Here is a 24,957-nt window from a genome sequence, read left to right on the forward strand (position 1 = left end):
GAAAAAAAATGCCCATCTTTAAGCAGCAATAATGTGTTCCTCCTAAACTCTTAGTGATCTACCACAGAGAGGATATTGGAGAAGCAAGACAGTATTTCTTGTTGCATTTGGCACAATAATCACGCTAGGTTTAAGGATTTTGCTTCTACACAGAATAGAAGATACCCAGGGGATACTTCTGTCAAAACACCAGCATCACCAAGGCAAATGGTGCGACAATTACCTTTAAGTTAAAACCACACGCATTACCAGGCTACCCTGTAAGTCAGTCAGTACCAAGTGAGGTTTCAGAATGAAGATGATAGCAACAGTTTTTTTCCAGCTTGGATGCCAATCACAATGTAATCTGTACAACAGGGATCCGAATACTGCAGAGGGATCCTAGCGGCCATAAATCACAGACATAGGCTAAAGTCAAGTATCATCTTTTTCCACATAAAGCCAGCATGTCTCCTTCAGACCAGCATGTCTCCTTGCCTAGCAAATGGAGACACCAATAGCAGATTTCTCATTCAAACACAAAAACGTATGTGCCTCTGTATGCCTGTATTCTACTTAAATCGTAATAGCAAATAAATAGAAGACACATGGGACCACAGGAAAGACAAGAGGGAATGCGACTCTATAGTGCAGAGAAAACTTCCCATGTAGAAGAGTGACAGCCTCTAGAGATCTTAACACTTTCCATTTAAAGTGTTTGATGAAATACTTGTACAGATGAAAATTAAGCAACAGAACCCAGAGCCTTCTAACCTCCAGGAGAACCTGCTTCACCTACAGTAGACTGGAGAGCTGCGGGGGGAATCACTGACCTATTCTGACTTCCTCTCTTACAAAACCTGCATTCTTGACTGGGTGAAAGGGGATACTGCTTCAGACTACTACAGCATTGGGGCACACTTCTGGAAAGCTGTAACTCTGGATTCCAAGCTGAGCAGAAGCCAGAAACTCTTTTCTACACTAATGGACAACAGATCCAAGACATCTGATACAGAGCAAACTCACTCCAACAGGTGTGCCACATCCAAGAAACCTTGTAGTCTATGTTCATGTAAATATACTTTGAAATCTTAAAAGTAGCAGAGATTCAGATGCTCATTTATGCCTTGACTTCCTGCTGTTGGTCAGGTTTTGCTGCCTTTTAGAACACAACAGGTGCAATGAATCACTTAGTAGCAATTCTCAGGCTGCCAGTTATCAGTAGGAACAGGATCCTAGTTACATGCTTGAAATCATTTTGAAGCTCTTCAGAAGCACTTAGATTTGGTCACTTGAACATTTACAGGGAACACAGATCACAGATTCGGATAGCCTCAACACCACTAGTTCAGATACCTACTTTTTCAGCACTGTAAATCTTAAGTCAGATTCCTCAGTGAGAATATAACTGTAATCTAGATGACGATCAGCAATCCAGTGACTTTGTTAGAAATGTAGCCTTTCTGAATTAATTGATAACCACCCTTCAACCATGTTTCATAATGATTTTCAGTTAAGGCAACATTAAATGCAAGAGATCTACTTTGCCACTGTAGGTAACTTGCAAGCACATCTTGAATCCCATTCTTTAATGCATTAGTGTATAGGCAGAAAACCAAAATGTGAATAGTTAAGAGAGCAGGAACTGGTAAAGAAGTGTACATAACCTGGGAAATGAGTGCATTTTAAGTATATCCCAGATTTGTTTTTCAAGAACTTTACTAAATGGACTGCAGTGCTTGATTTATCAGCCCCCTTAAAAATGCACCTATTATTCAACTAGGTGCTGTACAGGTAAGTGACATTTTTTCTTCAAAGTAGATAGAAATAGAGCAGTTACACGACCATAAGGAAAGTCACTTTATCTCTGAAATTCATCACTTCAAGCGCTGATCTCCTAGTTGACAGTTTTTAGTTACTCTAGTGTTTATCAAGAATGAGAGGGGAAAAAAATTCAGAAGCCTTATGCTGCTGTCAGAAGAGCAGAACAAAGCTAGATATCTGGTTCTGAGTGGCAATATTGGTATGCCTCAAATCTTTTGTAACATCCATGCTAAAGATATCTAATGGGAAGGTCTAGCTTGCTGAGATACATATGAAAGAAGGAATGATAGGTTGTACCTTAAGAGACAGTCAAACCAGCAGCTGAGAAGAATCCATACCAAAAAGTTGTGATTTTTGCCATTAAGGAGAAAAAGGAAGACTGCTTAATTTGATGGGGAAAAAAAAAAACCGAAAACAATACTGAAAAAGTGAACAAAGAGGGGACTGATTTATTGAAGGGAGGAGCTGTTAAACAGCAGATAACAGCCACTTATCTTGCAAGACTGAGATACTTTGATGTCCAGCTTCACAACAGGTGCAGTTGTAATGCTAGAACTCATTCTGGGATGGACGTACTGTGGACAGTACATTACTTTTCATATAGATGAAAGTAAAAAAAGCAAGACTGTTCATATTAGTTATTTCTGTGAAACTCACCAATTTTAATCTGGCAAAGAGGTGAGCAACACGAGCAGCTGGAAATGAGTTCAAAGTAGTTGAGTGACTACCTTGAGATGCAGTAAACTTTGCACTTCTGGTTCTTATGATATTGCCTGCCATCGCCTGTAAGAGCTGGCTGAGTGCTTCCTACTTCTCTCCACATCTCCCAGAGTCCTTTTTACTACCTGTGGAACTTTTTATTCCTGAACTAGCTTTGCTCCTTACCAAGCAAGGTACAGAGTCTACTATGGCTTGCCAGTAAAAGTAAACTCAGAAAGAGCTCTCACATGAGCGACCTGTTTTTAATACTATGGGAGAGGATTATTTATGGGAAGAACAAAATTACTGTGTTTACACTTCCCAGAGTAAAACAAAATGTCACAGGCTTAGCCATACCTATAGACAACCTCACAACTCTTATTTGTAGTGTTACATGACCAGAACGGAGCAACAGTGCTTGCAACAAGTGTGTGCGCATAGGTTCCCCCATATCCCTTGTACCAAGACCTCACCAAGATTCAGACTTCACTAACTGACCAATGTAGACATGGTGGAAAAGCATTTCAGGAGCAAAGTATGCATTGTGTAATACACAATTCATTTTCATCTGATTAACTCTGTAGTTTCTTCTATAAAGCACATAGGAAGAAAGTGAATTTTGATTTCTCTGGGCAGTAACTTAGAACAGCTATCCCTTGTGGCTTTAAGGTCTGTACAGCTACTAAAACCCTTACTATCAGTTGTTGCTTACTCGGGTAAATATTATGAATCTTGCCTTTGCCATGTACGTCTTTACTGATATTTTTTTTTTTTAAGTCTTAGGGATGAAGTAAAAATACTTTAAAAATTATTTTAAATTAATAAAACCTTCTCTACTAACTACTTTGTATACACACTAGTCAGAACAAAAGGTAAGGCTACAGACTACTGGTAACAAGAAGAAACTCGTGTGAAATTAGCTCCACAATGGCCATTATTATTAAGTATGAAGACAGAGCACATACAAAGAGATAACTAATGCTTTATCATAACAAGGCTCCCACTGGAAGACAAAGACAAGTAGCGTACGATCATCAAACCTATTGATTTAAACAAAGTACCATCAATAAACTGCTATTTATAGTAATGTTAAAATTACGTGTTAACAATTGCCAGCATTATTGGGATGTTATAAGGTATTAGTATCTCATCAGCCCTTTGTGCAAAAGTGCCTGGCAGTTTTTATTAAAAACAGGTGTTTGTTTGAGGCTGACTTAGCAAAATGAGCACTAAAAAGAGGAGCCTGGGGGAAGTCAGCTTATGAGAAGCCCCTGCCTTCATTTTGGAAACATCTGGTTTGTTTTGTCATAAGAGGACAACAAGGGACAAAATGTTTTCATTTTGCATGTAACTATTCACCTACATTGGCATTTGGGATCTTTATGCCTTTTACAAGTTTACAAACATGAGAAACCACAAAGATACCAGCTCATAAGGACAGACATCTGCTAATAATATTATTAACATGCTCGTTCCTTTCCTAACTAAAACCATATCCAACTTAAGCACTGATCATAGAAGACATGCTACAATAATGAGAAAAATCTCTTCACAGAATGGAAAAAAATATTATTGCAGACAGTTGTAATAATTGGTCTATAAAGTATACGACGCGAGTCATAAGCATAACATTCAATGATAATATGCTTAGACATTCATTATTCCATTATACTTGCAAAATATTGAATTCTTTCCATCGTGTATGGAATAGCCACAAACATGACCCATGTTATTTAGGAAAAATAGGAGGGTGGGACTGTAACTGAAATAAAGTTACTCTTGAATGCCAAAAATAAAATTCTTACTTGAGTGAAGGTCAAAAACAAAATTAAAACTCTTGTTAGGAAAATACCTCAAGGATACTACAACTTCTGCAGAGCCAGCCATCAGAAAGCTAGCACATTTAAAATTAAGGGTTATAATTCAAAATTGCTTTTGAAGTGTATAATTGGAATCAAGAGTTTCTCTGCAATTATTTATGAAGAGAAAGTTTTAAGTACTCCGATATTTACATTTCGCACTTAGAACTTACATAAGCAATTGACTTTTCAACAGTGCTGAACAGCCATTAGATTCTAACTTAATTAACATCTCCCTTATTTCACCTCAAGGTTTAATATAAATTGCATTGCACACCAATGACATACAAAAGTGAAATTGCTCTAACACTTAAATGAAGATGACTCAGTTGTCATTCTCAACCAGTTTTTTTATGGCATCCATCAAAATATACTACAACGTAAGTATTTCTCAAAACATGTACGTATTCACATGAAAATCCCCTTTCTTAACTATTAAAAATACATCAGATTGATCTGATATGGGGGAAAAAACGTCCAGGTAAGTCTTACCAAAGCGGGGGGGGTGGGTGGGGCAGGAAGCTTGGAAAACAAGTAAGACTTACTCTTCTGTTATAGCTTCATGATTTGTCAAGCCAAAGTTTGGCAAAGGATCTTCAATCTTGGGAGCTGGAGTGGTGTTTGAAGCAAGAAGTGCTCTTTTTTCATCTTTTTCAAGTGCTTTTCTTTTCCCACCGTTCTGGAAATATTCTCGGCATACACTGAAAAAGACAAAAAGAAAAGTTCCCCAGAAAAACAGAATGCTATTTGTGGTCATTCCTATAGATAAGACACAAGACAGAGGTTTAAGAGATAGAAGTGCTGTCAGCTTTTAGACATGTCCGGGTTTTACTGCAACTTTGGTAGATCAGCTTTAGGAAAGATGCAATACACCCAAAGAGACATGGGAAGTCACATGGTGTTTTATTCCCAAAAATTAGGCTGTAAGTCACAGTTGAGTAAACAGATTAAAAATAGTTTTATCTGGACAGATCTTTAAAGCAAAACTGCCAAAGTCTTGTCAGAACATCACCAGAGGGTACACTTCAGCTGTCACCTGAGCACCACTGTTCTTCACCGAAGTGAAAAGAATTATTAACTAGCTCCCCATAAATGCAAGGGCTTTTGAAACACTCGTGTCTTAAAAGGCACATAACGTGGGGGAAAAGGAACATAATCCAGGCCTATGGGCTAAGTTACATATACCAGTTTTTAATTTTAATTGACTCTGCCTGGGGTGTTTTTAAGTAACTGATATCTGCAGTAGCTGTATTATTGTGGAAGACTTACTTTAGCTTCCCATTTTTACCCCCATACGTAATTATTTCGCTAACAGGAACCAGAACAAAACAATCTGATCATACTTCAACAGAAACATTAACCAGTTTAAAGCAATGAATGTTATCAAAAAAGTTAAATTGCACCTGCATACTTCAACCAGTAGTTCAGCACTAGGGTATGAGAAGCAAACATTATGTTAGAAAATAACTGAATTCTGTCTACAAAATAGAACTAGAATTGGAAACAATTCATTGCTCAAATTAAAAAGCCTGACTCACCCTGCACAAAACAGTATTTTTAATTAGATGTGCCAGCCAAGTATTTGCATGGAATGTTTCACAGAAATAGTACTTGTTTGAATGTTTTCATAACAACCCATTTTTATGATGTTTTCTTGAAATTCACTCAATTTTCCTCTACCAAAGCTGCAGAGGTTTGAAGGAAACATTCCAGAAAACATAAATTCAAGCGTAGTTTAATAACACCTTATAAAAGCAGGGTCAAGATAACATAGTATTTCACATTACATATTCAGGAAAGGACATGTTGGTATAATACTGCATTTAAATCACAAATAGAGACAAGGACTTGGAATACACAGGCCTTACCTAAGTGTTGGTGCTATTAATGCACCAAATATATCCAGCCACTCCACCATATAAGATGTGAAGGAAAAGAGTCATTACATTTGAGTTTCTCGAGTATGTAAAGGGAAACATACACAATCAAACAGAAATTGCTTTACTCCAAGATGGTAGAAAATGATCACCTTGAATCAGTAAACATATAATTACAGTAGCACATTATGTCCAGGTTTCTAATTCTTGCCATAAGGGGGGTAAAAAAAAAAGTTAGCCTGGACACATTCCTGTGCTGACATGCTTATAGGACCTCAAGATCAAAACTGACCTGTCTAAAACTCAAAGCACAAGCAAGTTTTACTTGCTCAAGTAGGCCCTAGGCATTCTTGCACTAAATATAAAAAGTCTAAAACGCTGACAGTAACCTTAGAGCAGAAAACACAGCTATGTAAGAAATAAACTCAGTAAACATTGTATTTACAATCAACAAGTTTATTGTTGCAATTCCTCAGCAACCAAAGCTATTTTCAGACCAAAGAGAAGTGAGGTGTAATAAAGAAATAAAATCCACATCTTAACAGTATGGGGCAACATCGCATGCAGAAGCATGAACAGCAGTCGAGGCTGCAATACTCTCAGATATATAGACTGTGAAACCATACCAACTCCATTCATTAGAGACTGTATGTATGGAAAACCAACAATTCTAAAATTAAGAAAGTTAAAGCAGAAGTAGCTAGTCATTTAGCTTAGCAGGGACGAGATTTAACACATCAAGAAGCCAAAGAAAAACCTAGAAAAAACACCTGAATTATTGCTGGTATGCTAATAGAAGTCTATTTTCACTGTATTGTGTTATTTGTTCATAAGCATATGACCAATGTAGAACTATTTAGTTCTGTGTCATTTAGTCAAAGAAATGAAACAAAACAAACCCCTTTTTCCTCACAATTTATCAGTCACCTTGCTACTTTGTTAGCATCTTGCAGTCTTTACATTTTTAAGTCTTTTTTTTCCTCATCACATGTCTTAAAAAAATCCAGAATCAATGGCAGGCAGCGCCATTGATGCTGACATTTAAGTTGCAACATATTAAAAAGTTCACAACCTCAGGAGAATGTATTGCTTTTTCTCCTTGACTACAAATGTTACCAACCTTTTAACTCCCTAGAAGCAAGTGTTGCCCCGCTTGACACTTAATGAGCTGTTGCACTGGAGAACTACCTACTCTGAGTGTAGTGTAAGCTCCTCTCATCATGGAGAAGCCATTTCTTCCTCACTGGTACTGGTGCAAAAAAGAGTTTTTTCCATCCTTCTACCCCTTTCTATCATGCCATCTGAGCTCTCATAATTCTATATTCTTCTTAACTGATCTTCCTTGTCTGCACAGAAGACTATCAGTCAGCCATGAGAGGAAGCACCTTCTTTTCTACTCCTGGGTAGACAGAGGGGCCAGAGCCACAAAGACGGCAAGCTGGGTGAAATTCTTCACATTCAGATCCCAGTCTGTATACCCATGCAGTACCACAAGGAATAAAAAGAAAAAAAAAAAACCCACAAAAAAGCCCCCAACCAAATCCACCCGTCCAAACAAAAAAACACCAATCAAATCCAACTATCCAAACAAAAAACCCCAGGCAACACTACACTTCATAACCACTGAGGGTTATCGCCATTTCACACCTTTCTGAAATCACTGATTCTGGCAGGACTACTGCATGTTGCCCTTTTGGCTCCTGAGGCCTCAGAGGAGCTGTGCACGTACTCCGCTCATTGAAGCAGACCTCACACCTACTGTGGAGTAACAGGGAGCATGTGAGCAGTCACTGCACAAGAGGTAACCAGAGGTAATGCACTCTGTAGCTTACTTCATGGTAACTTGTTGATGTAGCCATATGTTTAACTTCACGGCCATTACAAGCTCTCGTTGATCACACTGTGGTTTTGAGTATGCTGTTATGTAAGACTCTACATTTAACAACTGTCCAAATTAATGAACAGAGCATCTCAATTACCTACAAAAAAAAAAATTAAGGGATCTGTTTTATAATTCCGAGAGCTGACATGGCTCCATTTTTAACTGACATTCAAGCGTTCAGTCTTTGATGATACAATATTAGCTCTACAATTAATATACTTGTTTGTGAAGAATTACGCAATTTAAATGCTAACTGAACTAACACTTACTACAGTTTACTCAAACTGCAAAATAAACATTTCAGGTCTAAATTGTTCAAGTTTGCTGGCAGAGGAATGGGTGAAGTATAAGTTCATCTCTTCGCTTTAAAAATAGAATAAATAATAACAAAATCATTGAGGTATTTCCTCAGTGCAACTTACTTTCTATTCTTCCTTAAATGTTAAACAACCTTCTTAAGTTCAAGTTGACCCCATTGCTCCACCATTTGGGCTGGACACATCTAGGGAGTTTCAGTAAAAGCCAATATGAATACATATTAATTTATTAATACTCTCCAGAAATTAAAGAGAAGCTTTGTTTTCAAATACAGTGACCAAACCCAAGGGGTTCAATAGGTTATATAATAATAAAAAGAAAAAACTATTGAGGGGAGCATTGCCAAAGAAACACAATATGAAATGTAAAACCCATGAAAGAATCAGTAGTTTGTTCTTCTTGTTGAGTAATAACGAACAACTATGTGAAAGCTGACATGGTCAGCTTTTATCATAGCAAAAAGCAGTTTCTGATGGCTGTCATCAGTTCTTGAGGGTTTCAAGCAGCCAATTTTACAAGCTAAGAACTGACACAGTCCATTTTTTTCCCCTTCTGCTTTATAACAAGGAAAAGGTGATCTTAACATACGTTCCTTATAATGTTCACTAACCAAAACCTAATATAGAAGATGAAGTTTGGGAGAGTACAGAGAAATAACGTACTTCCCTTTAGAGCTGAAAGTCTGGACTTCTTGTCATGGTTTGTCTGCAAAACATTTCTCCCTTTCTCCCACACACTGAGTAATATGTTTATTAACGTTGACTGACAGAGCTGCTGGCCTAAAAAAGAGCATAAACTCTTCTATAGGTTTAACCTACCCACCCCCTAACCTCTAAAGAAAAATCAAAGAAGGGAGAATTCTCAATTGCCCTTACACACATTAATCATACCTAGAAGAGCAGAAAAGTTTCCTCTGGACTGGGAAAAATTTTGTGATTCTCATGCACACCCAGCTTTGGGTTATGGAAATCCTGTATTCAGCATAGGTGATGGCACTAGGTTTCTCAATTTAAAGCATTATAATTTTTTATCATCACATTTTGTTATACTTCAAGTTGAGAAACTTGTATACAATACATTTTTCATTTTATTTTTCATATTTGGTCTCAGTTCTAGGGTTTTGACACATTTTCCTTTTTGAACATCCATTCAGTCTTCCAAACCCAAACAGGATCAACTTTCCAGTTCTAGCAGAGACCTTTTATTCTCAAAAGATCCTTGAAGAGATTACTTAGACTTCTCGACTATTAACTAGACAGTTCCAGTTTCTAAAAAAAAATAATAAAAAATCCAAGGCTTTTGCAGAAAAAAAATTAGAAGATTTTTGATCCTTTCTTTGTCTTTCTTGGGGTTGAGCTGTTATTTGTTATTTTTTAAATGCAGTGGCCAAGGTGATGTTTTGGCTAAGAGCAATATTAAAAGTCAGAGGACTACTTTGCGCATCTTGTGGACAATCTCATTAACACACTCCAGTATAATATTTGCCTTTATTGGAAAAGCATCCCATGACTTTCATTTTCAGCTTGTGGCCTGCTACAGAATCCAAATGGTTTTCTAAAAGACTGACACAACCAATTACTCCCTGGTCTGTATTTGTATAGTTGACAACACTGTTAATTTTAATCCTGCTCTCAGAGTAACAGTCCTTTGCTGTTTGGTCTCATTTGCAAATTTAATAAACAGACATTATTCTAGCAGACTGCTAATGAAAATATTGATTAGTAATGGATGCAGGGACAAACACTGACAGAGTCCTCAGTAAATCACATTTTTAAGACAAGCTTCTAACATCTATTCTCTGCAAGTTTTTCCAAAGAGTTCTGTACTCACCTGATATTAGCTTCATCAAGACTACATTTCTTCAGTTTGCTCATGGAACAGTCAAAAAACTTTTGAAAAAAAGGCAGGTCTAGATAGTGTTTTGTCATGATAGTTAGAAGTACAGACCTTTTTTTTTTATTATAAAAAAAAAATAAAAATAGCCAGGTCAACACAAGTCTTAACACTGCAAAAGCAACAGAAAGAAGCAAACCTGCTGGTCTAGCTTATTTTGTTCTAACTAGAACCAGAACAGGCTGGCATTCATTGTCCATACAAAGGTTCACCAGCCTACCTATGCCAGCAAAAATTAAGAGTTAGGACAATTATTCAGGGTAAACCAACTTTAAACCAAAATAGGATAAGACAAAATTTTGTGTTGTAATACAAATGAAAGAAACCCAGAAACATTAATTTCCAAATACCATTTGTTACTCTGTATTCAGTTTTCTAAAGATATAAAAAGAAAGCAAGGGTAAAGACAGTTGAGTGTTATCCAGGCTTTTTACACAACCACTCAGGGGATCATTGACCTGCATCTGGAAGGGGGTAACATTTTAATCCCTCTTCCCCCTGCCCCTCTCCCCAGTTAACAGTTGTATAACGTCACCCTGAAACAACAAATAAAACTGGCCCTATACAGTGCAGCGTATGGTCATCAGCACAGTCTATGATGCACTGCCTTCCATCTTACAGAGTTTCTAAGGTCTGGATATGTGCTTGTTTAATTCAACAACTAACAAAAGTAAAATAAAAAGTTTTATGACACGTGGTTTAAGAATTAATGTCAGAAAAAGCATTTTTTCAGTGTCTTCAATTAAATAGCTAGACTGAATTTTGAAAGGAGAACCCTACTGTATTCTCTGATTTACTTTATCAGGTGCTGGTTTGTAAGAGAATACAAAGAAAATGAAAGGAAAAAAAGAAGTGTTTTTTTTAACTAGTGGAAACAACACTTCTCAGATTCAGACCTTTGAAAAGTTCTTTCTTCAATTTAAAACAAAAAAAGCTTAGACTATCCTTTCTTCAGCAGGCATACACCAGTGGTTCCAAAGTATTTTCAGCATTCCACTCCCAAATTAAATTTCATCTAATACACATCAACTACCTTCCTGCTGTCATGGTGATACAGCACTGAGCAAAAGCTTTCACTGAAGTCTCATGCAAGTTCTCTTCCGTGCAATTACACACCCAAACACAAGGAGGAGTAAAATCCGTGGGACCTGCCATCTGTATGGCATAATTCTTGGCCCTTTGAGAAGGAACAAAAAAACCCCTGTGCAACACAATGTCAATCTGATGTGTTCTGGCATCTAGCCATCCAGGCTTTGGTTTAATCAGAGACAAACAGAAGTGAAGAGTACCCCTCTTTTTCTACAACTGTAAAACTCCTGACCCCTTGACTTTGCAAATTGAGAAGGTATGTGTGCTTTAACTGAAGTTTTATACTGATTCTTTTCTTAATATGAGTTCATGCTGCAAGGTCCAAACTGGACACTTGCTTAAGTGTTTACTTTGTAAATCTTGTAGGAACTAGAAACAGAAACCAAGTGCGACAGAGCCAAAAACCTTCAATACAGAGGCCATGAACTGTTCCTCCCCTGTCCACAGGGAACGTTTCCCAGCCCTACAGGGTAACAGACAAGCTTGCCACAAGCTCAGGATACTGTTTAATTGAAACTAAAGTAAGTGCACACAGCTCTATTGAAAACCTTTTCACATATTAGTTGACAATCAAATTGTAAGAAAATATCAAGCAATATTCCATGGGAATCTGCCCTGGGTCCTGTATAATTAGTTTTTGCACAGATAACCTGAACATTGGAACAGTCAGTACTCCTCTTAACTGATCTGCAAACAATGCCAAGCTGAGGCAGGGGGGGGAAAGATGCTGCAAGTCACAGTATTAGTATTCAGTATGATTCAAGAGAGTGTAATTTAGTGAAGAGAAATACAAATATCAGCATTTCCACAGAAGTAATGAATAGCACAAATACAAGAAAACAACTAGCAACTAAGCAAGCCTGTAAAAAAGAAACAGGCAGTTGGGATCACAAGTGAACATAATCAATGCCAAAACCAAACATAAAAGCCAAAAAGCCCACAGAAAACCCACCAAACAAGGTCAACAGCATAAACAAGAGTTTACTACAACCTCAATAATATTTACTTTATTTATCCCCGACAAGGCCATTGGAACACTATCCATTTCGGGGCATAGTTCTTTACAACAGATTAACCTCTCTTGCAACCGGAATAAGGATACACAAAACTTGTCCAGAAAAAGATATGCAAAAAAACCCCATAGTTAAGTTTAAGTTAAAGGATAAAATATTGATATGTAAAGGAATGGTTTTCAAATATTTAGAAGTCTATGGTAGGGAAAAAGGAAACCAGCTTGTTATTACTTGCTGCATTTCCAGAAGCCACAGAACAGGTTGAGTTGCCACCAAGATGTACTCTAGATGAATTGTTTCACAGTCATTCCTCCTACTTTTTTTTGTTTGTTTTATGGGCTCAAAGGACCCATATAATGAATTTAAATTTAACGATACCATATCTGCTGTTCTTTAATGCCTTTTGCTCTGCACTTTGCAACACTCACTTGCAGAACCTACAGACTGGCACACAAGATTATTTTCACTTGTATAAAGTCATTCCCAAAGACAGAACCATTGATAAATTCTCTTCCCAGTTAGATTTCAACAATATTTTGTTTTATTCTGCCATACAAATTCCATGGTATGCCTTGGATGCTGACTGCGTGCAGGAATCCTAAGTGACCAACATTTCTCCTTTTAGGAATTTGTTTTCCAAGTATTGAAATATTTTAGCTGAACTCACTTAATGACTTTACAAATAGGAAAACCCAACAAAAATTAGATGTTTATGACATATAGGAATTTAAAAGTTTAAAATCCACTTAAAACAAGTTTCACAGAGGTTAAAGTCTGCTGCAAGAGATTGAGACTCGAAAATTAAGCACCAGAGATGGGCATTTAGGAATCAAACACTATTGGACACACAAACCAAACCAAAGCCCTGAAAAATTACACTTCATAAGCTATTTCCTTAGTAAGCTGGAACAGTAAGAAGGTGTTTGTTTTAGAAAGTAATAAATCATTAACATCTTATAAACAAATATAACAACATGTTAAAAACTGGCAAAAAAGCAAAAAAAATATGTTTAAGCCCTGTATTAAATTATTGCAAGTAGAAGTGTACAATTGTGTCTTTCAAATACATTAAGACTTACCTGCAACACCATTCAATTCGGCCTTCCCCTTCACAAGTTTTTGCCCAGTGATTATCTGCAAGGTTTTTCATTGCCACAGCATATTCACACAGAGTTTCTTCATCCTCACAGTGCTCACGCCAGATCTTATCAAAGTCTCCCACTAAACAAAACAACACAACAACAAAAACATGTGCACATTAGATACAAAGCAGTTTATTATCTCCATGGCAAAATCCCCATCTTCCAGTTAAAAGATGTTACATAACGCCCCAAGATATTACTTCACCTGCATGCAACAAAAACAAGGTCCCCTTTCTCTAGTTAAACACACACACAAAAAAATAATCCAGGTTTTGAAGGAAGGGACTATCAAGTACTTGAGAAGCTAGCAGTATTCTCAGTATACTGATTTTGTTCAGTTTGCTCTGTGAAATTCAAGTCCCCAGGAAGTTTCACTTTCAGGTTTCTGTGCATAAGCATTAATGTGACAAACATTTTAGAGATGGAAGACTGAAAGATTTTCTAGAACATTCATGTTCATGGCAAATACTGTGGATGATATTACATGTAACAATACCAAAAGAAGTTTAACCCAGAATACAGATTTCTATGGATACATTGGAAAAGGAATTGAAGCCTTCATTGATGTCTGCCTAATCTAGCCAGTCCCAATGAATTTGCTTCTATGGGACAGTATGGAACAATCAAACTATGGTCAGGAAATCACAGGTAAACTCGCCTGCTGATCCCTAGGGACAAATTTATTTCCATGCGCATCACCTTGCTGAAAAGAAGTCTTGCAGATTAAGTTCTGTCACTTCGAAGTCATTAAACATGATTTCCCTCTCTTTTGCTGCTAAGTATCCACTTCTGCTAGTTTGCTTTACATAATGTACTGCTAAACAAAAACAAGGTAAATGCTAGTCTGGCTAGCCACAAGTCTTATTGTGGTTTCTATAGCACGCAACTCCCGGGTATACCTTACTTAAAGGATATTTCTGCCTTAAAGAAAAACTCTAGTACAATCTTCACTAATTCCTTTTGTTTCTTAGTCACAAACGTGAGTACGCATCTTTTATATATATAAATCTGTAGAATAAAAATTATCTACTGATTTTGCACCTACAAGCTGACACAGCTAAAAACAAGTTTTCAAGAGCAGAGTTACACTTCAAGGTTTCACATGGTTCCAGACCAGGTTTTGTAGCAACTTCATATAAAAAATATTTTAAAAGTGTATCAAGCATAAGCTAACTATTAATGTCTGCTAAAGCCTGCAAGTAGCTTACCATATGACCTGTCCTTCTCATATCAGTAAGAGATTTCTGTTCCTAACCCACTTATGGCAATTTCTTCGATGTGCTTTGTTTTAACTAGCAGTAAATAACAGATTTCTTCCAGTAGCAATCTTTTTTTTGCCCTCATGCAAAGTAGTAACAAGGTCTTACCTCACCTGTCCTCCACTTAGAGCAAGACTGGGTATGACAGACAAGTATAGACAGCTGCATACTTAGAAAATTTAAACCAACCATCCAGGTTACTCCCTGTTCAAGTTTGGGTTAGGGAAGTCACTGCAATTTTCTCTTCTAAAATAATCATCTAGCACACTTGTACAATCATCAAAATGAGTCATGTTTAAAATTAGGTGTTTATACTCCCTTGTGTGAGATGGAAGGTGAGATGGAAGGGAGTGGCCATGATTTAGTTTTAACAAAATAGGAAGGCTAAGCAAGAAATCACATTCTACTTGCTACTCAACTAGCACATATAAGAAAGTTTTTAGGCTGGACAAAAGAACGTAGCAATATTTGAGAGACAGCCCTCATTATTTCCCAAATGATCCAAGTTCAAGGAGATATGCTTAAAAGAAAAGGTGGTCATGGTCACCAACTGACCGCCCAAGACACAGGCAGGCCCTCACAGGGGTTACTACCAAAACCTGTGGGTCACTTTTCAAGAGCTTTCAGGAAAGCTTTGTGTAAAAACAATCATGCAGGACAGAACATACTCTACTGGCAAAAAAAGAGCAAGAAATGGTATAGACAGTGGCCTACCAGCAAAGGGGGCAAAACAAGCATAACTCCTATGAATCTTCATTTCTTGTGTCACTGCAGTGCAGAACTTATACAGCACCAAGCCAGAAAGCACTAGCCAAGTTCAAAGTGTATTTCCAATGGCCAGTCATGGTGGAATTTAGATAAAGTTTCATTTTCTGACACAATACTCTGAATGTTAATGCATGTTCCAGACAACTGCAAAATACTTGAATGACATGTAGCTGCTAAAGTTTTGTTTCAAGAATACACTACTAATTAGAAAAAAGTAAACAAGTGAACACTTCCTGAGGGAAAACATCACAAATACAACATCCCACATTTAATATTGTTCTTTTAGTCCATTACTTTATTTGGTCTATTCTTAAGCAATGATACTATTTCCAAACACCACTTCTTAAAAATTAAGAAATAGATGGGTAAGAAGAACTATGCAAAGACCAGACATTCTTATCTTAACTAGCCTCCACTAGTAACTTACTACTTTTTTATAGCAAAGTAATGATGCCTCCTAACACCAAATACTGCTTATAGCAACTCTTACTATTTCCTTCCGAACAAGGTAGTTTGCACCTCTCTCTGAAAGTCAGGTGAGGGTCAAAAGAGTCCACAGATAAGGGATCTTGAATTTAGATATACAGCAACAGACCTAGAGGTGACTACTAGCACTCTGAGACATGAACTTTGGGTTACTACAGAACTGTCTATGACAGCAACAGCTTCTTGGCATTCAGCTAATAGGAAAATAAAACTGAATGATAAGGACTATTAGGAGAGATAGACAGAACAAAAGTGAAAAATTCATCACAAAGTAATTCTGTCACACTTCCTATATCAAGTCTGGGTGAACTTCCAGTTTGTTTTCATCTACCAATACCGAACGTCTAGAGATACAGAAAATGGCAACATGGGGCAGATACAGTACAGCTTCTGTATGAGGAACACCTAAATAGAGGTAAGGAAAAGGCAAAAGCAGGAGGGGACAGAACTCTGCAAGATCACAAGTGACAGAGGGAAGGTAAGTAGGGAACAACTTCTGGTTGTTCTGGGAGTAGGAGACATTCAGGAAAAACATTAAAAAAAAAAAGACAGCTTCAAAGCAAAAAAAAAAGTTACTTCTGGACAAAACGTATAATTATGCTTAAAGTTCATGTAGTGGAGCAAGCTAAGAGAAGAAAGTCTGGGACAAAGTCCATATTCAATGATGCAGTTTTTAACACAGGAGCTCCTAGACTATGAAATCGCCGAAAGAGAATAAAGCAAGTCTAAAGTGATGCTCCAGCAGCATTTCTCATATATTCTTGTTTAAGCATCTACTATTGACCCACTGTCAATACTGGGCTTGATATGATGCCCGTTTGCCTGCCCTTTCATTAATGTAAGCTCCAGAACAATTGCAGACAGGGTCATCTTAACACACTGTCACAACTGCATGGGGACTTTCAAAGAAGGGTCTGAGGTCCAGTTTTCCTTGAGCAACTACCATGGCAGTGTGTTGCTTTGGGTTCCCCTCCCCATTCTTCTCCAGGGTGAGCTTTGAGAAGACACAGACAAGTGCATTAGATTTACAGGAACTTTAATTCCATAATCATGCTCCAAAACAGAGTTCAAAATGCAAATAATGAGATTTTTGAGGTAGTGACTACAACAGGTCTTGCAACATCCACTTTCAAACTGATACCCAGAACACAGTAGAGCTAGGTATTAAAAATTTTCAAACAATACAGTATAATCTACTGTGTATTAATTTTTCAAGCAATACATTATAACCCATGTGCAAATACTGCATTAACTCTAGTGGAGTTAAACATTTATTTATGAATCATTGCTTGTGTAACCAAAAAAACCCAGTAAAATATGCAGGAAGGTTTCACCACAAAACTAATGGTTACTAAAGATATAAGATAAATAAAATCTTCTGTTAAGCAATCAATAATGCTGTAAATTGAACATAAGTTTGTGGTAGGCTAATCTAAAGGAATAATAAAAAAAGGTTTGCATCTTCAATTGCACCTTAAAGTTAATATTTGATTTAGTGCATTAAACTTTTAGTCTCGCATACTCATGACCATACTACAATCTGATGTGTAAGGCTACTTGACACTCTTACTATGCACTTGGAGATCACCTTTTACGCGACTTAAAACCTGTTTTGAGCACCGACTGACTTCAGAAATCTTCATACACTTCAGATCTCCATCAACAAACCAGTTATGCCAACATCCAACTAGAAAGTGTGATTGGCAAGACTGGCTCACAACAGAAGTTTCACATACCTCTCAAATCACTACAGTGCCATTATTTTAAAATTATTTCATGTTTGTTTTCCTCTCTATCCAGAATTGCCTAGCAAATAAATTACCTATTCTTCACCTTGATGATTAACTATTTCATTAAAAACAAGAAAAGCCCACAGCCCACCTCTTTCCAGCAATTCTGTCAGTGAATAAATGACTGACCAACTTGCAGGTTTTTGTAACACAGCCTTTTCCAATGCAGTAACAAAAATCCAATACTATTTACCTAAAACAGAATAGTCCCTCTAAACAGTTTCCACTCACATTAATATTGCCCACATAATGGCTAAATCATACCCCAAACTCAACCACAGAGTAATCAGCAGTTGCTGAATCCTGTCAGAGAGAGAACAGGTCAGGCACGTTGAAGTTATTTTTAAATTATCCTAATTACAAGATAGTTTTAATTGCGGGTAACAGCAACAGAGACTTAACGTTAGTTGTAAGTTTCAACAACTGAAAACATTTTTAATAAAGAAGAAAAAGAATCATACAAGCTCTGTAAGAACTCTCCTTATTCTACATTTATTTACAAGACTGTATCAAAGGTCCCCAGCACAGCATGAGCAGACCAGGTTTGCCATTCTTGGCAGGACAATTTCTCACCAGAACTCTTCTCTATAGGCAGCCTATTTTTAAGAACAAAACCCCAGATTTCTTTCATCCTATTTTTGTTTGTCTTTTTTATTTCTAAGACATTTCTTTACAGAGTGTTAAATGTAACAGTCATTTAAGGTATATTTATGAAATAAATAGAAAAATCAGTCTTCTGCTTCTGATGGAACGAGTCATATCAACTAGTATTTTAAACAAAACACAATCCTCTATATAAAAGAAACAGAGCTCAGTTTTGCTAAAGGCAATATTTTTCATTTTTGAATGGGATAAAACCCCAAAAAACTGATCTGAATAATTCCCTTTTATCAAGCAATAAAATAGTTAAGTCAGAGATTTAAAAGTACTATCTGCACCCACAAGACGAGCTTCGTAAGTACTATTTTCCTTAATTCCATCAGTGCTCTTCAGAAAAATAGTGCAGTCATCTCTGACAATCTCAAAAACAAATACTAAATACTTCATCACTGAACAAGATTTTGCATCCCAAAATTTAACTGACATTGTGCGTTTAAACTTCAGGCAGATGCAATGTGGACTTAGATCTTAATCAACAACTCCCCCCAAAAGAAAGTTTTTTAATATTCAAGGAAAACTGGAATTAGAACAGCCATTATTTCCTTTTGGAAAACTACAATTTTCTGAATTCAAAGTGGCTGTAATTGGGGCAGGGGGAAGACCAAACAAAGGTTTTGAAGTCTTGGCTACCGACATGCTGATAAAAAATTTTAAATGTAAAACCCCACAATTTAATCCACTCCCTTTTCAATATGTCTATTTAACTCCTATGTACACCTTTAATGACTCTGGTAGAGAAGAAAATAAGCTCAAATACGTTGAATAACAATGAAAGCTAGGAACATAAGTTACACATTCATGTTTGTACAATAGTTACTAATAAAGCTCTTTGAATTGCTCATTGGAAAAAGCAAACCTATCCCCACAATTAACAATCTGGATAACTTCAGATGACAGGCTGCTGGCCATAGCAACACCTAGCAAGATCTTTGAGCTTTCTTTTTTGTTGTTGATGGCAACAAACTGGGGAATGCAAAAAATCCATCTCATTTTCAGTCCCTTAAGACCACCTCTCACTGCTGGCAAGAATAAACTAGCCTCTACAACATGCCAAAGTGTAAATGGGAAAAGCAACCCTACATAGTCCACTGCTCTAAAGCTGAAATCAAATTCCTATGAATATCCCAACAAAATTTCCTTGTCTTGTCAGACTTGTCAGTTGAAATTTAGCTTTACTACTAAATGCCTGAATGCTGTGGCTATGATTAGTAAAATTAATTACATGAGAGATATCAGCTAATATTATGCTAGTCACAATTTTCAGTGTATACAAGATAAACTAGAAACTAAGTGAACATCTGTCTTACTAAAACAGCATATCCAGTATTTCTTGTAAAAGACATTAGGTATTTTCGGCTTCACTGTTTTCCAGTTTCACATGTCTAAATACAGAACATGAACTTCAACTCAAAGTTAAAGCAACTGGAGCTAGTATTTTCCTTCTTTTGTCTGACCAGTGTTTGCTTTACATTTCTTAGGATTTACCTGAAATATTTCACAATAAAGTATTTTAAAAAATAAATAAATCATAGAATCTCCTTTGCTCTATCTATCTCAATATCAATGTTCCTCCCTTCTACTCACACAGAAAGTATTCATTTGACCAAGCATGGATTTCTACATCTGACCTGTCAAGTAAACTTCCTATCTATCTGTTTACACTAAACAGACTCCCAGGGCCCAATTCATCTGCTATTTAAAGCATCTACTGGGGGTCAGCTTAGATCACCCTGAAGAATAATCTGTGTCTGTGATCTGGTGTAAATCTCTGATGGCTGTCACACAAACAGTGGGGAGCCCATTGGTGATAGTTTAAGCAATTACTGCCCTCAGGTGTTGGATTATTCTATAGGAACCTACCAGCCCTCTCTCTTCTTCCCCAAACCTGACTTTGTGGGATGGACTATGTGCTACACCTTAACACCACCAACACACAGATGAACACATTAACAAAACCTACTGATTTTGGTAGATTTGTGCAAACACAGGAGCAAAAAAAAAAAAAAAAAAGTCAGAAGCAGCAGAGGCACAGGTAAAGATTTCATAATACTGACCCTGCAATTGGAACATCACCTTCCCTGCCAAGGCAATAAAGGAGCAGGGAAGAAGTTTACATATAGCTGTTTGTTCAGTGGCTGCAAGTCTGTATCGTAGCTTTTTTCAAAAATTTTCAAATTTTTCAAAAAAAGAGTTTTCAAAATTTGTGGACTAACTAATGATACCAATGATTAAATCCCCCAAACTATAAAACATTATGGGACTTCTAATGAAAGTTTCACTGCAAAACTGTGGTGTGCAAACTGGAAGGGCAATTGTATCAATGCTCATGTCATAAGATAGCATCAAATTTAATTAAATGGATTTTAGTTTGTATTGCTTGAAAATGTAACAGTATTACAAAATGTCCCCCTCTTCCAAGAAATTAATGCGAGTGGGGAAAAGACAAATGGAGATCTTGAAAACTTAGGTTTATTTAACAACAACAAAAAAAAGAGTAACAACTGTTAACTTACTGTGTAGAGTTCAGTGACAAAGTTTTCCTGTCCTGTGAAAAATGCCACTATTTCAAACTGTTTCCGGTTTCACATCAGGAAGAACTTAAGCTCTCTCAAGGTTTTTCATGAAAAACATGAGAGAGGAAGAGACCATAAAGCAACTGACTTCAGAGCCACACTTCTCACTCAAGTGTCTAAACCAATTACCTACTCAGGCTATTTATTATTGTCAGGCAGGTTCCTGTAAATTCTTCCTGATTTTCTGGATCTGAAAAACCTCTTAGTAAGTTACTACCCATTTTCTTTAAAGTTTCAACAAATCTTTAAGGAATCAAACTACCACCTAGGAACGTTTCTATCAGTTTCTGTGATACAGTAACGAATATCAGGACAAGGATCAGTTCTGTGTGATTCTAAGCCTGAACAGCCTTAACAGGTGTATGGAAGGAAAAATGAAATGTTTTAGTGAAACACAGAAAATTATTGCATAAAATACCTTTACAGATACCTCAGCAACTGAAACAATTTATTAATGATTAGCTAAATTAGTTGACACATTCACTCAGTGTGGACAAGGACCAATCACCTCAATTTAAAAAATACACTTTTTTTTCTCCACTAAAAAACACAAACTCATTTTTTAAACAATTAAACCATTTTACAGTATATGACATAATACTACTGTCAGATCCACAGTGGTGAAAAAAAAGAATATCTTACAATTGCAAATTACCATATCTGCCATGGCATTTACAATTACATGCTTCCCTTCTTTATTTACTAATTAAGAACAGAAAGGATGTAAGGGGAAGGGAAGGAAGTCAAAAAGGATGAAAAGAAAAAGGAGTGAAAAAAAGAGAAAAAATATAAATATTCCCACTAGAAGTCATACTAGATTAGTAATATCCTGAAAATAGGTAGAGGTAAGTACTAGTTACATGGTAAAAAACCTAAAAATTCTTGAAGAAAAAGAAATGCGCTTCGATGCAAACTTAAAAGAATTTAAGCTGAACCATTTCAAACACAGCAAATGCTGTCATAAATATACTGGCATGCTCTGGGACTATCATATGACATGAACCACAGTACAGAATTACATACAAAATCAATCTACCATACTTACAGGTACAAGAGGTTCAACAAATGCAGAAATTAAAAAAAGCCAAGATTCAGATTTGATGACATGATGCTAACTAAACTTTACTCTGGTAATTCCTTAGTAACTACAAAAAATTTGCTGTGATGCATCCTTAGTTAAGATTTATTGCTCTTGCAGTTTGACAAGTATGCAACTTCTTCAGAAATGTGTTAGCTTGCAGTTTTGAAGCATATTGTCACTTTCCCACTGGTTCCTCTTCAAATACAGTGGCTTGCCTTTTGCAATTGCCCGTTAAAACACAAGCCTTGCTAACATCAGCAAGGCAAATGAATTATCAAACCAGCTTATTACAATCAAGCCTGTATAACTTCTATCAACAAACATCTCATGAGAAAGGATGCATCTATTTCCCTTCAACACTTGAACAGAAGACAGTAACTTAGGATCATAGTACAATACTAGGGACTTTCTTAGACTTATCCACCCTGCGCAACATAATAATCCACCTTTGAGAAGGATATTCAACATGCTTTTTCCTCCTACCGATAAAATTCATATGTAATTTATTTTACTGTCTACAGACAACGCACTGAAGTCCATGCAATGGCAATTCTGTATGTTTATTTAGACAAAATGGAAACTGGCTTCTAGCTTCATGGAACTCCACTAAACATGAAAAGAGGCAGACAAAACAAACAAAAACACAAAACCAAAGAAAACCCCAAAGAAGGACAACAGAGAAGACTCTAGAATACAGATAGGTCTGTTTCTGCTTCATATGGAGGTTGACTGCGGAGTCAAGAGGTTTTCCAACTGTAATAAGCTGTAAGTATATAACCAAGGATGCATTTTTTTCCTCTGCTCTTTCATTCCCAAGTTAAAATTCAAATTATACTGAGAAATTACAGAAGTTTTATTGGCTTTTTATTTCTCTTCAGCAAACTATCAACTTTAATTTTGGCAGTGCAATGTATTTGCCAGTCAGAGTTGCTGAGTATTAGAAAACAAAAAAAATCCAAAAGATCCTTCAGAGGTCAAGCATGTCTTAGTATTACAATTTCAGAATGACATTAAAGGCATTTAGGAAGGAGATTCTCAAGTCTGCTTTTAGAAGCATAGAGAAACACAGGGAGAAAAGACTCCAAAGATAAAATTCTGAAGTTGAAAGAAGCTAAGGTATGAAGTACTATGACTACTAATAGCTAGTAAAGACCACCTATTATTGGCTGAGTAGGTAATGGGTGGAGTTCTCCTTGTTGCATAGATGTGATGAACTGTTTGGTTTTTAACTCTATCCATGAAAATACAGTGTTGCTAATTTAGAGAAACTAGAAAAGTCACCTTAAAGTTTTCATTAACACATGATTTACAGAAAATACGATGTAAATTAAGAGTACTATTGGCTCTTTTGCTTAACCAGTTACACACAACTTACCTTTGCATACTAATCTGCTCTTTGCCGAGAAGCAGGCTTATATAGACTTCCATGTAATTTAGGCTCTCATCTAAAAAACATTCAATTGTTACAGAGATTGCTCACTTTTTTTTTTGTAAAGTTAATGGTGCCAGTGCTTATCTGTCTTAATCTGCAGGCACTCTGAAATACCAGATAAATATGAACTGCTAAAAGCTGGATTCCTTTGCCAGAATTTGCATGTTTAAACGTACTATGTTCCTTTCCTTAGATGTTGGGAGAGCAAGGGAGATCCTCCCTTCAGTTTTGGCTCATCAAGGCCAAAATAAACAGCAACTTTTGATCAGGGTCCAGATAGGTAGATATCTGTGCCCAAATCCCATGGACAGGCTCCTGTGGAGACTTCTGAAGTTCAGAAGGCAGTATGACCTCGTTTCTTTAACGGAAGTGTCATACACAGACATAGAGGAGCAGCAAGAACTCCTGCCTACAACAGGAAGAGTTCCCATTTTTATGTGTGTCCTTCTGGAGGTATGCACCAAAAAGCTGTGGACTCCCTGAAAGAATGAATGGATGAATATTTTGTAACTTGTGTTAAAACAAAGACTGAAGAGATCGTTATGGTCAACCCAAGGAGGCCAGAAATTTCAGTAAACAAATCTCAACTCTGACACTCATCTGAAAGCATTTCTGGGAAGGTTTTACACACTGCAATACCACCCATAAGAACCTTGCATAAGGGCGTTAATACTGATGACCTAGTAGATTTTTCAAGGACTCACAGTAATTTATTTTATAACAGCCTTTCCCCAACTCTCAGCTCTTTCACTTAGCGCTCCAGCCTGAGCTACATCTCCACCGTAGAAAGACAGAAGGGATAAACAACTCACAAAGACCCATGCCTTTCCAGATCATCATTCAATCTCTCTCGGCATTCATGACCTACAGTCCTCACTCCTGCATATCCTCGGTCTGGAAAACACTGCTGTAGGACTTGGAAGCTGCCTGCGGTGAAAGGCCTGGCTATCTGCTACTGAACGTCACACGGAGCGGTAACATAGGGCTAGACGGACCCATGCCCAGGCACAGGTGTAGCACACCTTTAGCCAAGGGCACGTTTCCACCTCGGTGCATTATCCGTACGCGCCAACCCTCTTCTCTTAACATCCCACGAGAAAAACTCCTAGAGACGCGCCATAAGCCCTCCCGAGCCAGGAAGGGGTCTCCGCCGCCAAGAGCTCAAGGAAAGCGGCACAGCCTCGGCAGACCGGCCCAGGGCTCCTCGGCGGGGCTGCGGGCAGCCCCCGGCAGCGGCACCCCGGGCGCCCGGGGAGGAGCAGGAAACGAGCCCGGCGCTGCTCCCAGCCGCTGCTCCCAGCCACCCCCCCCGACACACCCCCCTCGGCAGCGG

The 24,957-nt window shown here is 37.3% G+C and overlaps 1 protein-coding gene across 1 annotated transcript in view; it reads right to left on the minus strand.

Annotated features, from left to right (window-relative positions):
- Positions 1-24,957, minus strand: part of SAMTOR (S-adenosylmethionine sensor upstream of mTORC1) — a 42,686-nt gene that overhangs the window by 11,636 nt on the left and 6,093 nt on the right. Inside the window, exons 2-3 of the mRNA XM_080391031.1 lie at positions 13,513-13,654; positions 4,907-5,062 (exon numbers count right to left, since the gene is read on the minus strand). Of these exons, the coding sequence (XP_080247157.1) occupies positions 4,907-5,062; positions 13,513-13,654 (298 nt within the window). The remainder of the gene's footprint in view (positions 1-4,906; positions 5,063-13,512; positions 13,655-24,957) is intronic.

Source organism: Falco punctatus (assembly GCF_963210335.1).
Source record: "Falco punctatus genome assembly, chromosome: 6".
In the NCBI taxonomy this organism is placed as follows: Eukaryota; Metazoa; Chordata; class Aves; order Falconiformes; family Falconidae; genus Falco; species Falco punctatus.